Genomic DNA, 17027 nt, shown 5'->3' on the forward strand with positions numbered 1-17027 from the left:
TAAATTGATAGGGTAAAATAATTTCTCTCACTTGCATTTAAACTAAAATGCTTTTCACTGATTTCCAGTGGAATCCTATAATTTCCTTTTCACCTTGGTCCTGGTTTTGTTTCACTGCATATACAGAATTTTTAGTGTTCCCATTCACCACAGCAGGTGCTGGCAGTTGGTTTACATTATCTAGTACATACCTCATATATTTGTAAATTAATCTGTAAAAGAGAGATCCTTTGGGATTACTTGATACCTGTTACCTATCAGATAATGTGGCAGTCAAAGTAAATATGCATCATATATTTACATGACTTTTGAGTGTCAAGATTTCATTTTTGAATTAAAGTACCAGTGAGTGGCACAGCCCAGTTGCTTTTAATACCATTGTATACTGGAACACGTGTGCCTGTATAACCTTCCACTCTGACTTGTTAGTCATTGCATATGGGCTCCATTTCATCAGTAAGCTTCCAAAAGTAGTAAAAGTTGTTGTACAAGACTAACAGAAACTATATTATTTGTCTCATATAATTTGTAATTTTGGTAGGCTCCAAATAAAATGTGGGATGAGAAGCGTGTGAGTTGAGAGCATGGAAATGATGTAGTCCCTTTTCCATGTGCTAAGTTAAGCGGAGCCTAAACTGGGGAGCGGGAGGTTTGTTACCCTCCAGTGAGCAGCTGCTGGGTCGGCGTGTGTATCCACACGCAGCATCTCACAAAATGAGAAACATCTTTTTAGCTGCCATTAGCTTCCCAGATTCCGATAGCTTAATCGTTGAGTGAGAACGATAGTAATGGTAAGTGAATTAATGTCAGGGTTGAAGAGAAAAGACGTCAGTGAGACTTTGCAGAAACTGGTGGCTTAGTAATTGCCATATTGTAAAACTAAAAATTTTAGAGAGCCAAGTGCTTTGGCATTTAAATACATGACTGTAATTCCCTTTATGAGTCTAACACAGTATATGGGAAAGGCCTTAAAAGAACCAACACGTCATTCCTTGGCTTAGGTACAGTAATACGTTCCCTGAATACATTGTCTGCATTTGTCTACTCATTCACTTCCATGGTAACTTTTTTTAAGAAACCCAGAGGAGTAAAGAACTGTAATGACCAAAATAGATTTAAAGGTGCTTGGGCTTGAGACACTACTGGGCCACCCTTAGTCTTCAAGCAAAGATTTTTGTTTAATTAATAAGTTGACAGCTACTGGACCCCAGATATTCCTTTTATGAATATATTAATATCTATGAAAGAGTTCCAAGAGTCAAATTAAAATATAGGTCAGTCTTTATTTAATTTGGACTTACTTGTGCAGCAAAGATAGATTGAATCTAAAACTAAAATGCAGCTCAAATTATATGCTAATGCTGAGATACTTGGACATTGTCTTCATGTTTCTTGCAGTATAATCAGGTATTTTCTGCTTGATCTTAATTTCCAACCAAAAGTCCTTTATAACATTATACAAAATGAAGCTGCTATCAAAAGATGCTATACTTCATTTTGTAGGGGTATTAATAGTTAGAGAATCTGTACATAGTTGAGTCTCTTCATAGGTGAGTTTTTAAGTTGTGGTCTTAGAGGAAAAGAAAAAACTTCTCCCAACACCAGACTAGAATTTCACAAACTGCTGCTGAAGTACCTCTTGAAAGTGAAAAGATTTTCAAATTTCCCCCTTTTGCTGTTTCATCAGAATTAAGGAGGTTACTTTGTGGATTTTTCTGAAGACTTAATAATTTCAGACTTGCCTTCAGTCACTCAGGATAGTGATTTGAGAGTGGAGATCCAACAGCTTGCTGTGACTATGGTGGTAATTGCTAGACATTTTTATTCTCTGTAGGAGTACGTATTCTTTTAGGTATTAAAACCATCAACCGTGTGATAAAGGATATTTTGCAGAACTGTAAAAGTTACCAATGATTTTGAAACATAACTGATGTTATTCCTTTATATTTAATAGTCAGTTACACTCGACCTGTGATTGTTTTGGGACCCATGAAAGACAGAATAAATGATGATCTGATCTCAGAATTTCCAGACAAATTTGGCTCGTGTGTTCCACGTAAGTCTCAGCAAATCCTATAGCAATTCTAAGTTATTTATTTCTGTTAATTTTCTTAATAGACTTATCCTCTGTATGTTGAGTTAAAAAAGTTAATATATTGTCTAAGGTTTATAGAGCTATTTTGATTGTCAGTCATCTCTTTGCTTCTGACAATTTTGTAGTGTAAATGGGAGAATATTTTTTTATATTGTAGGGAAAAAAAGTCACTGTATTTTGTTTTTGCTTTAAAAAATACTGGTTTATATTTAAAGATACTACTAGACCAAAACGAGATTATGAGGTGGATGGACGTGATTACCATTTTGTCACTTCTCGAGAGCAAATGGAGAAGGATATTCAGGATCACAAATTCATTGAAGCTGGCCAGTACAATAATCATCTTTATGGAACAAGTGTCCAGTCAGTGCGAGAAGTAGCAGAAAAGGTAAATCAGTGCCAGTTACTTTCATTTACTGAGGTGATTATCTGACTCTGACAGGGGAAAAGAGAAGAATGGCAGAGAGCCGTTCAGAACCCTCTGACTTTAGAAGGAATTTGTACAAAACTAGAAGCAAAGCACATTGTCACAGTGCGGTGAGGGAAATAGTGAATCTTTGGAATAATGAAAGCATCATGATTCAGTTATGGGAAAAGGTGCAATTTTAGTTTGTTCCCTCATATAAAAAAGAAAATAGAGAAGAAATAATTGGAATTACAGGCTAATTAGCCTAGCTCACATGCAGACATCATCAACTAATTAAGAATAGTGGTGTTGGAGTCAATTAATATGATAATCCATTTGATATAGACCTGTGTAGAAGAGAACCTGTTCAATTGTTGTTCTTTGTGCCCTTCATGGATTTCTGTCAAAGGGAAATGCATGTAATAAATTTAATTTCAGAAAGACTTTCTTACGTAGCTACCACTACATTTTGAAGACTGACCTTACTATTTTTATCCTGAACAGATTTTAATTATCTATTTCTTGCTAAATCTAAATATTTCTAAATTCAAACTGAAGTTTATTTGAGCTGTCTGAAGAAGAGTGGGAAGAAGGAAGCATATTTCTTAGAGTAAGATGCTTGTTTTAAAGAAAAATTTTCTGTTAATTTATTGCAAATGTTCCACATTAGTTGGTTGAGTTTTGTTCTACTGCTTACAAATATGGTGCATTTCCAGTAGGCAATGTTATCTAATCTGTATGAGAAAAGAAACAGCTGTTTTCTAGGTGGCAACTCACAAGTGTGAGCACTTTCAGGCTGGACATGCAGAGGGTAAGTGTGGTTGACCCAGGTGACACAGGAGTGTAGTTAATCCTCTGGAAAACAGTGTAGACCATTCTGGCCAAATGGCTGAGTATTGTTATTTCTGGTAATTTAATTTACTGGCATCAAAAACAGGGAGAACATGGTGAGATTCATGTGATGAAGTTTCCTTCTGCTGTCTTTCTCACCCTGTGGAATAGAACCCGGCCCCATGGTATACACTGAGAAAAGAAAACAAAATTACTTACAAAGTTGTTGAAGTAAATGAACAGTACTTTGTATGGGAGGCTGAACAAAGTTGTGAAACTATCATATGTGGTTAGATGATGAAACTATTTATTGAACAGCTTAAACATTATAAACCTGTTGGTAGTTGCTTCACCTGGTAGCACAGATACCATCCTTCAGTTCCATCCTAGACCTGAAATTGGCTGTGTTCTTTTGCCCGTGTAGTGGGATTAGTAAGGTACAAAACAATTGTGAATCTTTTATAAACTGACATGAGGAACAAAGTACTGCCAGATGTCTCTGTGCTGTTAAATCTCTTGCACAGGCACTGTGAGACTTTGGGTAGATGCAGCAATTTCCAGTTCCAACCAGCATGATTTTTTGGGAAACAATGCTCTGTTCTTCAGAGCTTGACTTCCCAATTGTGACAGGGCTGCCACCTGGTCAGTCTGAGGCTGCTCCCTGGGTGTCATCCTCTCTGTCTCACGTAAGAGATGAGTCTTTTCAGTGTAAGTGGGTATTATTACTGGGATACAAAAGACAATTTCCAAGTTTTCCATTATGAATTTTGTGGCAGACACAACAGAAATGACTGCTGCTACCCCAAAACAACCAGAAACAGTATTCTTGCAGTAGCTTTAAATGGTGTTTATTTGCTTGTGCTTCCAACTGATCCCCATGTCTCTCATTTCCTTATCTATAATGGACACAGCTGAAGATGCTTTTTGGTGTCTTTGTTCAGTTATTGTAAAAGGCACTGAGTGCTGTGCTGTGGTTCTCAATCAGATGCAATGCAAGTAAGGAACTAAAAAAAAAATGTAAAATATTGTTCAGATGCACAGTGCAAAGAGCAAAATAGCTTTCCTGTATGAAAACATCATAATTATATCATTAGGTACTTGCATTTATTTTCCTTGTCTTCTAAATCTTCACTTGAAAGGAATTTCCATATCCTCTCTGGAATCACTAGCAACTTGCAAATCTCTGCATTTGAGGCCACTGTTAATGCACATTCATTATTGATTTGGAATAAACTGTCACAGTTACGTTCCATAAGGTCCAACACAGTTCTTGTGCTGGCAATCTCGTCCTTCACCCTTTGCCCAAAATCCTTTGGCACCTGCCATAAGTTGTTGGGTCCAACACAGCAAATAGTGTATGTCTCATCCCAAAAAGGAAGCTGGACCAGGTAATGCTCTTAGTTGTCAGTTCCCAGAGCATGTGCCACATTTTAAGAGAAACCATTTGAAAGATGTGGACAGGTTGGCATATGTAGTAAAATACTCTGCTAGAACATGCAAACACCTTTCTTAAATGACACCAGTCAGTGTCCAGATCCATGGACTGGATCTGGGAAACAGCTGTCGTCAGTTGAAAGCAAGTTGATATATATTGTTCATGTGGGAAGAACACTTCTACCTTCTTTATGTATTCCTTAAATAAAATTCTGCAGTTTTGTTGTGCAAAAGATCAAATGTAAATGATCGTGGTGATCTCTTGATCTGCCAGGGAACAGAACCGTGTCAGTCAGTTCAGACTGCAGTTGCTTCATTGCTCTTTAATGTGCAGGAGTTCAGGAAGTGCATTGTGTGATATGAGTAACCTTTGGTTTTATGGTGCTTGTGGGTTTGTACCCTGGCTCACACAGAGTTCTGCCATTCGCACTGCTCTCCTGCTAAAGAAAAAGCTTATTTTAGTCACCTGACAGTTGTTTTCTGTTGCTCTGCCTTCATCCCTTTTGAAAATGGTGGTATGTCAAGTTACCCCTATGCTACTCAGAAAGGAAAGAAATAAAAATATGTGAGGTGGAAGTGAGCTCGTCAGAGATGAGAGGAGTTGAGGAGCAGGGAAGAGCCTTGAAGATGTGATATCCCAAAGAGTTGGAAAATTGCTTATAGCGACAGGAAAGCAGCCCTAACACGTTGGCTTCCAACTGCCCAGGGAACAGTTAAATTATATTTGTTTCTCAAGCGATGAAAAGATAATCAGCCCAAATAAGTTGCATTTATCATGTCAGACTCGGTATTCTACTGAGCGGTACCTGGGGGGAAGAGAGTCGTCGTATTCGGTTCATGTGACGATTCTGACGGTGGCATGTTTCTCTGTCACTGGGGTGGTTACTCCCTCAGGTCTGCCAGGGAAGTCATCTGGCTCCTCTCTGAACTGCATTGGTGATATTCCCCTCCCTGAAGGATCCTCAAATTATTTAAAAAAAAAAAAAAAATAAATAAATAAATTAAAAAAATCCTGTTGGTGATGTGGTTGAAGTGCAGCTGTTCCACTGGGGCTTCTGCGTGTTCAATTGGGCTGCAGCCTCTGGTGGAGAAAGGAAGGAAGAAGAGTCAGAAACATCTCAAATTAAGTGTGATCCCAACAGAGGAGCACTGGGGACCTTGTGCCAAAGCAGTGAAATCATAATATCGTCGATGCAAATGCTGGTTTTGTTGGCTTCAGTTGAGACGTGTTTTCCCTTCTAAACTATAACATTGTGTATACTTGTGACTTAGTGCCATTTTCCATTCTCTCTCACTTTTTAGGGTAAACATTGCATTCTTGATGTTTCTGGTAATGCGATCAAAAGGTTGCAGATTGCCCAGCTGTACCCAATCTCCATTTTTATTAAACCCAAAACAGTGGAAAATATCATGTGAGTAAAGTACCTCAGGCTAAATTGTTTGAGACTGTTGTATTGGAAAAGCCAAATGCAAGTTATGTCAAGTCAGTTGTAGTATTTGCATTTTAAACAATATTTAGTTTCCTGAGTCTAATTTCTAGGGACTTTGAGGTTTCTAATCCAAATTAAAGTGCTTGAGAATGAATGTCATTGTGCTGAATTCCATGCAACATAGTGCCATAGTGGGAACAGCTCATTCCCGCTACAGCTTTTGCATAGGTGTGTCGTTTAGGAGACTGCCTCTTACTGGGGTTAGTACTCAGACAACAGTTTAAAACCTTATTTCAAAATAAATATTTGGTAGTAGTCTTTAAATGTATACGGGTTTCCATTTCAGGGAAATGAATAAACGCTTAACGGAAGAGCAAGCCAGGAAGACGTTTGAGAGAGCCATGAAACTGGAGCAAGAATTTACTGAACACTTCACAGGTGCGTTTTGCTTGGGATTGTTCCCTTGCCAGAGTTGAAATTTTATTGCTTGCTGTAAACTAGTAATGGCCTCACTGCTGAGATAAGGCTGAACTTTGTTTTCTGGCTGATCTGTGATTGTTTTGAGGCGTAGAGCCATCTTAGTATCTATGTGCTGATTTCAGTTCGATCAGTTAACTGAATATATTAAATTACTGGGAGCTTAGTTTAGGTTTTAGAAACTCTGAGACTTTCTACCTTTTTCTTAGATATGGTAATGCAGATGTTTGCTTTGTTGATAATTTGTGTGCTTAAAGCTTTTTATTTGCAGAGCTGAGATTGCCCAGCAAAGCTCCTTGTAGAAAATTATTAATATTTGCGTTTTTAAAATCAGGAAGTAAAGAATGATGTTAATTATATAAGCCTCTGAAAATTGGGTAGTACAGCATTATGCTAGTTAGCAAATCAAATTTATGTATGCCATGGACCTAACTGTAACAGCAAAGCATGGGCTGCAAGCACTCAAACTGTGCCTGTTGTTTGCCTTGTGGCTTGCAGTAGGAGGAGATTGGTCAAGTCAGGATGTTGAGGGGGACAGAAATGAGCCTTCCCTGTTCCTGTCCTGGATAAACACTCGCTACTTTCCTTCCTGTTATGTTCTTTTCTGCAGTGATTCAGTGTTTGCTGCCCCATTCCCCTCCTTTCTGTGACATGACTCCTTTGCCCAGTTCCTCCTTCCACACCTTACGTGGGCAGAGCTGAGAGTGCAACACGCTGCTCCCCTGGGCAGAGACACAGGAAGGGCTGGTGGCTTCACAAGGGAGGAAGACGGGAACCAGCAGACTCCCTGCCCCGGTCTGCCTCCTGCTGTGTTCTCCACACCGTGTGCTGCCCACACAGTGAACAACTTGAGTCCATCCCTTTTGGTCTCTCTGCATCCCTCTCTGCTGCCTCACAGCTCTCGCTTTGTCCCAGTCCTGCATCTAGCTCACCCACTCTTCCTATAGCTCTCTGTCTGCACCAGAAAGTTACAGGACCTGCAAACATATATTGCAAATTCTTCCTATAATAGAGTCTCTTACAAAATGACTTGCAAATGTTTCAGGTTTGTTGTTGAGGAAATGAATGAGTTTATGTTAATAGTTACAAATTAAATATTTAGTTGGTAGCTGGTATTCTCCCAGGCTATCTCAGGGCATTATATTGGACACTTTTTCAGGAAAGTAAGGGACATAATTCAAGATGTTTCAAAAATCTATGGGCCTTTTTAAGAGCTCTACTGCTCAGGGCCATATTTATTCTTGGAAGTATAAGGGTTGTTGACAGAGGAGGATAGCAATTGTCAGACTTCTGTCCTTGATAGCCTGGTTGAGGCCAGAAATTCTTTTCAGAATCTGTTTGAGATACTTGAAGACATGAGAAGTCTACTTAGAATTTGGAGGCTGCCACCTTTATGAGTCAGGTGATAAAATGATATGTGAGCATTCCCTAATCTGTTAAAAAATACCACATCATGTGGGGTAACTGAAATCAACTTCATCAGGAGGTTAAATTTAAACAGACTTAAATTTTGCACTGAAGCACATGAAGAGCACGTCCATCTTCTGTTTTGAGGGCACTGAGCTTTGGAAGAGGCATGGTTAAATATAGCTGGAGAGAAGAAAGATGCTGAAGCTTATGGCTATTTGCATTGCAAAGACATTTCTCAATCGCTTTAATGTGCTGTTGTGCTGTGAATGTGATACTTGACCTATAATATAATTGAACAGCCTCCTCCCACAGGCACTATGACAATGGCTGCAGATGAGGAGAAAGTTTTTACACGATGGGAATTATGAGTAGGATTAAAAAGGAAGTAATTTGCATGAAAGCAAAGCTTGGAAGCAGCAGTAATATATAAATACATGAAAGAGTGAGTCTGGCCTGCCTCCAAAATTCTTTCATGCTGAACTTCGTTTCTTGGATTATCAACACTGAGGTGGTGATCCTAATTAAAAAGAAGTTGCTATCTCATGGTGATTGCTTTTTCAGACTGAGCTGTGGTAAGAACAGCTTCATCTTCTTTTTTACCAGGCCATACTTTGATAGGTCAGAACGCATCCGTATTGGTTCATTTCTAATTGTATTCTAGCCTTGGAGAAAATATATCTTAACTCACATAATCTGAATTAAAATTAGACTTATAACTGTATGAGGAAGCCTGTTGTCTATAAAACTCGAATCTATTGGCTGGGCAACAAACTCGATGAGTTCTTCCTGTTTTTGGCTGAAAACAAAGGCAGTGCTGGCAGGCAGGAACCCCCAGGTGAGGCAGCTGTGCTGTGAGGGCTCAGCTCCAGCTGGGCGGTACCCGCTCTGCTGTACACCCAGCCGGACTCAAGCAACCGTGAGGACACAGCCCCGTGCCCTGTCTTGCCTTGTTGTGCAGGAAACGCACATGCAGGTTGGACCAAAAGGAATGAGGATGCGAGTTGACTTGGGCAAACTCTAACATGGTTAGGAAAAGCAAAAAAACCTCCTTGGCTGTATGTATATGCTTGTAGGAAAGTGAAAACCACTTCCTAACCCTGAGCCTCTGAGTGGGAGAGATGGTGCTTTGTGTATCCTGCAGTACCATCAAAACCGAGCTGCGCTCCAGCACAGAAACCAGAGATGCCAGTGGGTGTCTGTTCCTTCAGCACTCTGAGGTCCTCTTCCCACTCTGAGAGACAAGAACAGCTGTGCTGGGAGCGTCTTGGTTTCTGTCCGCAGCCAGAAGGATGGTTGCTGATTGCCACGTTATGTTTTGCAGCTATTGTCCAAGGAGACACACTGGAAGAAATCTACAACCAAGTGAAACAGATCATAGAAGAACAGTCTGGGCCTTACATCTGGGTTCCAGCAAAGGAAAAATTTTGAAAACAGATTTTTGGTTTTCATTTTCTGACATCATCTACTACATCGGATGACTCTTAAGCCCTTCCAGCGGAGCCTGCCTCTAGTTCTTTCCAGCGTGGTTCATACCCAACCATCACGTTCTGCAGTTCCCACAACGCTTTACATTTGGTGTCTCTCTTAGTTTAAATAATTTGTATTATTGTGTGTTGTTGGTTTGCCATTTTTCAAACATGACATTGGAATGGCCTGACCAGCTATTAGTTTGGGGTGGGGGTGGGAGGGAATTGCTTGGTAAAATTCCTTAATGTTTAAGGGAAAGTAACTTTCAAAGATTTTTCAAAAAAGCTTTATAGACATTATTTTAAAATTTCATAACAATTGAAAGAAAAGTATATTCAAGCAAGTTGTAAATCATGAGTAACTTTGCACGCTTAACTTTAATAGCATGGTTTGGTCAGGGCAATCGATTTCAGGTTATATTTTCTGAGTTAAATTCTATTCTCACAGGGGTTTGTTTTATTTTGGATTTAGTTTTTCTTTCCAGGCAGTTAGAGATAAACTTTTCAAATTTTGAGTTAACATTTGCATCAACTCCCATTACTACTCCTCAAGGGATATTAATTTTCATAATTTCATATGGATATTCTTATAATCTATTTTTTCATTTTTTTGCCAATAAAATTGCTAGGGACAAAGATGTGTAATGTTTTTAATCTTCCTCGTGAAACACTATTTATAGTGTCTTACAGAAATTGTTTATAGATAATGGTCATCACACTTTTTGAGCCTAAAATATGTTTAGGTGCTAGGAAACCTTGTATTTTTCAGAGGAATGCCAAATTTCCATTGGCAGTAATTCAGAAAACAGCTGCAGAGATGGTCTTTAGGGCAATGAGTGAGTGATTCGTAGCCTAAAAATGTGTGTGTTCTTAAGGGTCAGATTTTAATGAATATTTTACCCACAATAACTGCCTATTTTGTTATAATAAATATATATATATATATTAAACTTTCTTTAACTGAACTCTGTAACTATGGGAATTATTTTCTTTACATAGTTGCGCACACGTATAAATATATATATATAAAAATATATATTTTTCTTTTACCACCTACTCCTAGCTTTTTGTTTTCAATAAAAATACAAATTAGAATTTACCTTCCTTAATCATGAGAAATCAAATGGGCTATGGTGGCTGGGCCTGAAGTCCAGGGAATATTAGTTACAAGGAAAAAATACGTGCAAGTTCTCCTCTTTTCTATGGAATTTCAGGTGTTTCTTTTTATTTTTTTCCCTTTTTCTCCATGCCCCCTCCTTGTAATATTCATGTCTTAACCAAAGGGAGAATTCAGTCAACAGCACATCTTATTTTTCGGTACATGTTCATCTTGGATTGCATAGGCACAAGACCTTCCATTTGTGATGCACAAACTTCTGTGCTGAATGTTATAAATCTGTTGTACCAAAATTATGGAACTACCTTCAGTAATGAAATTCTCTAATTCCTGTATTATTTGGTACCTGCCGTTGCTTATTTGAAAGTGATTGTTTATAAGAGGGATGTACTTACGGCGGTCGTGGGGCCGACACACAACCAAATTAGCTTTGGTTTGTAAAGAATTATCAACACTACCTATTCCATTTGTTAGAAAGAGGAGAACAGCTAATAAACTTTATTGTACAATATATTTGTCAAGTGTGTTTTTGATCAAAAGAAATACAGGCGTTGTAGCATTTTAAAATCATTGGCTCAGACTGCAAATGAAAATAATGTGTTAGAGAACACTGGTGACCAGATTGGGGCCAGTGAAGTTGTTACATTAAATGCAGGTTTAAACCTGGGACACAAATACTGCTGGTGTTACATGGAATGCTTGTAAGACTTACAGTGAGTGGGAGCTGCTGGTGGTGTATGGCCCGAAATAATTGTTGTTTTTCTAGATTTGTGAAGTAGGTGTGCTCTTCCTGAGGCTCTGTGGAAGTGCAAGGTGCGTAAGATCGATGCAACTTACAATAAATTATGTCAGAAATTTTTGAAGGAGCTAAAAGTGAACTACAGTCTGCATCTTTGAAAGTGACTGATTATCTGAGGATTATAGTGAGACATCTTAAAACAGACCAACTTTAAAAAAAATAAAAGGATCTAAATCTCAGTTATCAAATCTGCAAACTATGATGACACCTGAGATCTCTATATTGGATAGAGGTTTTTTTCTAACCTCTTTTTTTTAACAGAGGTTACTTTAACTTTTTTTTTTTTCCATCAGAAGGAGGGTCCTGTTCAGCTGAACAGATACATGAGGAATTACTCTTTCATATATTGGAGTGTCCGGGTAGCTGTCATGGAGCTTTTCTCCCAGGTGTTTGTCCTGGACTAGCCAGGTGTCACCAAATCTGACAGTCAGACTGAAGCCCACAGGACTTACCTTGCACGGCTGTCATGTAGAGTGACAAGAATTCTCTCGGATCAAGAAAACCCGAAGGACTCTGGGGTATCGTCTTTGCATTTTTGGTTTTGTTTGTTTCAGATGTTGCCCTTGAGACCTCACAGAAAAGTTGATTCTGACAGTGCTGATGCTCCTAGTTTACTTGTTTTATCTTGTAATCTTTAGGATTTAACATTAATTGTTGTTTCTCTGGATCTTGCTATTTAAGTATCAGGTGCTGATACGTATTTTATTCTTGGGAACGCTTTCTTTCTGTATTTTAGAGATACATTTTGCAATACGTGTACTTCTCTTAAGGCTTCCAATTTAACAACTGAAGTGATTAGGAAATCCAAATGGTGCCATACTGACTCATTACTCCCCATTACTCCCCTGCTTTTGCTGGCCCAGTGAAGGCACCATGGCTTTTCTTCCCTACCTGCTACCCCAGCTCTTTGTAACCGCTATACAGAAGCATGCTTGATGAAGTATTTGCTCTCTATTATGAAGTTATATTAATCATTTCCTTTGTGGACATTTTTGCTAAATTATGCTGAAAATTAGGTTAAGACATTTAATACCCCCTTAAACTATAGGTATTCATAGGGTTACGAATAAAATAGAAAAATGAGCTAAATTATCATGAACTGTGCTTGTGTGATGGTTTAGAGGGATTTTACATTGTGAACAGACCTCCTACACAGAAAGCTGCTCCTCTGCCTTCTGAACCTTTCCCATTAGAGGATCAGAAGAACAACAGGAGAGGCCTGGTACCAAATTAATTTCCTAATAATCTTACCCTTGCAGTCCTAAGCAACTGGTGCTAGGACTGTGCTTCAGTCTTGTCATCTGTATATATCTAAGCCTGGCTGTAAGGGGCTTGAGACGTTAATCTGGCCAGTGGGAAGGGCCCAGGAGGGGTCCAGCTTATGGATCCTGTCAGAAATTTGGAAGGACTCCAGTGGTGCCAGGTCGTCCTTTAGCACTTCAGACAACAAAGGCATGACTAATTCCAGATGTTCTAGGCAGCCAGAATCAGAGTTCAGCCATAAGGTTTTGTTAAAGGAGGAGGACTGGAGGAGCCATGCTCTATTTTTTGAAGTTCTAAATTTGAAATAGCAATTAACTGACTTAAACTCAGCTGTTATCTTATGAGTGCTAGTTGATTTACAGCTAGCAGCCTGGCCAAACTGCAGTCAAGTAGCTAAGTAACTATGCAACATTACCAGAGAATAGAATGGAATGGTCCAGTTGGAAGGGGCCTATAATGATCATCTGGCTGACCAAAAGTTGAAGTACATTGTTAAGGGCATTGTCCAAATGTCTCTTAAATACTTGACAGGCTCGGGGCACTGACCACCTCTCTAGGAAGCCTGTTCTAGTGTTTGACCACTCTCGGTAAAGAAATGCTTCCCAATGTCCAGTCTAAACTTCCCTTGGTGGAGCACTGAGCCATTCCCACACAACCTGCCGCTGGATCTCAGGGAGCAGAGCTCAGCACCCCCTCTGCACGTCTCCCCCTCAGGAAGGTGCAGAGAGCAGCGAGGTTGCCCTCAGCCTGTCTGGAGGATGCACTCAGTTGTGTTGGTGTGTGCAAGATGGTAAAGATGTGTGTGTGGGGATTCATGGTGGTACACAGCTGTTCTTACTCTGGTAGCTGGGTGAGAACTGGCAGTCAGCAAAGCAAAGCAGCACTAAATGGCTTCTATAAAAAAAAACAAAACAAAACAAAACACAACTATTACAGGCAGCTGCAGGCTAATGAGAAATGATGAAAAATGAGTGTTGCTCTGTGAAAGCTATTCTAAAAGTCACAGCAGCTTTTAACAGAGCTATTGTCAGAAGCATTTTAGTCATCCTGGGAGAAAGCAGCCTTCCTGGGCCTTCTCTAAAAACCTTAAAAAATATCAAACTACTTCAGCTATTTCATAGCACTTGCTATTATATGTCAGGAGATGTGCACTTAGTACATGCTGTACCACCTGTGGAGTGTACTAGCTGCACTGCTCTAAAAGCCTGGGTTTCTTGTTCTGGCTTGATGACATGCATGAGAACGCTGAGAATGTGACAAAAAAAAGTGACCATCAGCTCTGTCAGGTAAAGTGCTTTGCTTGAATGTACTTTTGCTTCATGAGCCCCAGTAGAGAATATGTAGAATTCAAAATGAGGGTTTCCTTACACAGCCCTGCCTTGCCCCTGTGAGTTGGTGTGTAGCTGTTTTTCTAAGTCTAGAGGTGGTGCTAAAGCAGAAACAACCTCAGTGGTGCCTCAGGCATTTTGCAATTTCCTAGTCTGAGTTATTTTGCCAGTGTAGAGGCGGTGTGAAGAGAGAGGTAGGCTTTGTTTTTTTCTCTGTAGTCATTATGAGGTGACGTGTGCCAAGGTAAGCAAGATAACTTGTTGAACAAAGTGCACCTGCAATTGAATGCTGCCGATTTTCACTGAAGAGCAGGCCCGAAAGAGCACACTTGCAGAAGCCTTGATTGTTGGGGGTTCTGGAGGCTGGAAAAAGCACAAATCCCAAAATTTTCACTATGAAGATCTCCAGAAATGTCTTCTATCTTCTCTTCCTTCATGCTGGTAAGTGCCCTCAAAAACCTTTTGCTGTGGCATGGTGTCTTTTGGGTTGACTTCTGTGTGATGTGAGAGAGCAGAGGGAAACCAGAACCATTTCAGAACTAACCTTATATGGCCAGGAAAATGTATAGCAAGAAAGAACAGAAAAAATAGGAGTAGAAAAAGCTGTGTTGAACACCATGTATGTGTCTTGACTCAGTGATGTCAAATGTATTTTCTCAGCCCTGCATCTACTTCTTTTGGTTCAGTGGTGTGTTTCTCACGTGTTAACAGTTCTATGACACTTATCTTGTAAAAATAGAGGTAATAGCCCCATTCCACCTACCGTGCTCCGTGTGACACGTTGGCTTCCTCCTGTCACTCCCAAGTTCTAATGGTGAATGCTTTTGATTTCTCCAGAGGTGCAGATGCTGATTCTGAAGCACTCGTCAATTCTTCAAAATTAAATGATCCTGTTTGTTGGGGTTTGGTTTTGTTTTGTTTTTTTAAATTGTTTCTGTTGAAAGCCCTTGATGGTGTGTTAGTAGCCGTTTGATAATATATTAAACAATGTAACCCTGTTACTTTCAGCAAAGGAGTTAATTGGATGTTTGTCAATGGTAAAGTTATATGTGTGTTTAGGACCTTGAGCATATTTCAGATGGAAGCTGCCGGCTCCTGCCATTTCATGCTTCATGTATAGCTTACAGGAGGGCCAAAATTGAGAATAAATTTGGGTTCAGACCTGCTGTTTTAAGATGTTCTTGGTTTGCAGTAGGAAGATAACTACAGACCTTGTCTGTGCTGAAGCCCACTTCAGTTGGATTAGCTTGTAAGGAAGGAAACAAGAAATAGCCCAGAATCTGGCTTTCTTTTAACGACAAAGTTCAGCAATTTGGAAAGGGACAAATTAATTACCTCTTTTAGATAAGTGAGGAAAAAAAGCCACAGATTCATGCTGTTTCACTGTTTTGGCTGAAATATGGAGCCACGTGAGCTTTGTTTCAGGTGTGTGTGCCTAATGATTTCTTCATACAACTAACGCATCATCTCTGGTGTGTTTATATCTAAAACCAGGATGCTGAGACTGAAGAATGGCACTTAGCCATAAATACTGAGGTGCTCAGACCCCAATTTCATTTCCAATTGATTGTTTTTAGGAGAAAAACAAACCAAACACAGGCAGACACACACTCCCTCTTGTTCCGCCTCCCTCTCCCTTTATCAATAAAAGCCTAGGTTCTTTCTCCTGCCCAATAAACTAATAGTGAAAACCTGACCGAGCTGGATCAGGGTAGATGTTTAGTTTTCGTGAGCTGCCTTTTTGCCATGGCTGTGTTGCATCCTTCTAACCATCTTGATTCTCAGAATTCTGCAGCTCCATGGTGGGGAGTTGTTTCTCCCTCTCCTAACACATGCTGCCACAAAAACTTTCTGTGAGCTTTCCAAGTCTGACTTAACGTCTGGTGACAGCAGTGGAGCTGGCTCAGAGCTGCAGTGGAACAGCCAGCCAAGCCTCTCCTTCAGTGCTGGGTCCAGAACACGGTTTGTGGCATCAATGGCCTTGTTTAGTCCGCAGCCACTAAGTCAGAAAATGTGCATAGCTACTGTTGAGCACTAATGGAGTTATTTTAACTTTCAGAGTTAGATGGGGTATCTCAGCTGCCTGACAGTGATGGGGAAGTAGACGGCCCATTCAAGTTTTTAGAAAACCACATGCAAGTTGCAGCAGACTCAAAAGTCAAAATTGTAGAGAAGCAGTGGAATGTGTTGCTTCCTGCTTATGAAAATCATCTCTGCCTTTTTATCAGCAGAAACCATGCTTGCACGCACAGTTTATGTACAGCTGCACTGTCTGCACATGATGACATATCCTTACAAAAGCAACAAAGTGTTTGTAGCTTTGGCACTTGGAAAGGCTGGTGTTTGGGCCCCCTGAAAGACACCTTTCTTTGCTGATTAATGCAACCTCCACTGCTCAAACTTGAGTCTTTTCATTCATGGAACCACCCTCCCCTTTTCATGACTATGGAAACAGCCTGTTACGAAAAAGTGTTTTGAAGGGACAAGTTTACTTTTCTAGTTTTCATAATAAGCGTAGTGGCAAGGCTTCTGAGCACCTAGGATGGCTTTTTTGTTCAGACCAAAAAGGGCTGGGGCAGGGCTCTGGGTACTAACTTGGCAATGCTTGAGACAGACTTGGCTTTGGACAGACTCTTTGGTTTTGTAGCATATCATTTAAAAAAAAATAATTTTAAACACTTTTGTCTTGAGAAATGATGATGTATTCTGCAAGGTTTTAAGAATAATCTGTCCCATGGTACCCATATTTCTTATTATGTTAGAAATAAATGCCATCAGGTTGCAGTATCTGAGTTTGAACCTTTCTCGTTGCCAGTCCAGAAAATTTCAGTATTTGTGTTAATCTGAATGAAAGTGGGAACCATTTCTAAAGACTCAATATTGAAGGAGCCCTGCCTTCTTTCTGCTTTGGGATGAGGAACAGGTTGGCTTTTCAGGAATCTTCTCTGTTACAAAGGCACTGACTTGTTGT

At 39.8% G+C, this 17027-nt stretch overlaps 1 protein-coding gene across 9 annotated transcripts in view; it reads left to right on the forward strand.

Annotated features, from left to right (window-relative positions):
- DLG1 (discs large MAGUK scaffold protein 1) overlaps nucleotides 1–11177 on the forward strand; it is a gene marked incomplete at its 5' end in the record, with an annotated part of 153988 nt that extends 142811 nt beyond the window's left edge. For all 9 annotated transcript variants that reach the window (XM_082056855.1, XM_082056851.1, XM_082056853.1 and 6 more), the window contains 5 exons: nucleotides 1955–2056; nucleotides 2311–2483; nucleotides 6069–6178; nucleotides 6543–6634; nucleotides 9405–11177. In XM_082056855.1, the coding sequence (XP_081912981.1) occupies nucleotides 1955–2056; nucleotides 2311–2483; nucleotides 6069–6178; nucleotides 6543–6634; nucleotides 9405–9511 (584 nt within the window). In that variant the 3' untranslated portion in view covers nucleotides 9512–11177. The remainder of the gene's footprint in view (nucleotides 1–1954; nucleotides 2057–2310; nucleotides 2484–6068; nucleotides 6179–6542; nucleotides 6635–9404) is intronic.
- Between the last annotated feature and the right edge of the window lie 5850 nt (nucleotides 11178–17027).

This window comes from Streptopelia decaocto (genome assembly GCF_964273445.1).
Source record: "Streptopelia decaocto genome assembly, chromosome: 6".
Lineage (NCBI taxonomy): Eukaryota > Metazoa > Chordata > Aves > Columbiformes > Columbidae > Streptopelia > Streptopelia decaocto.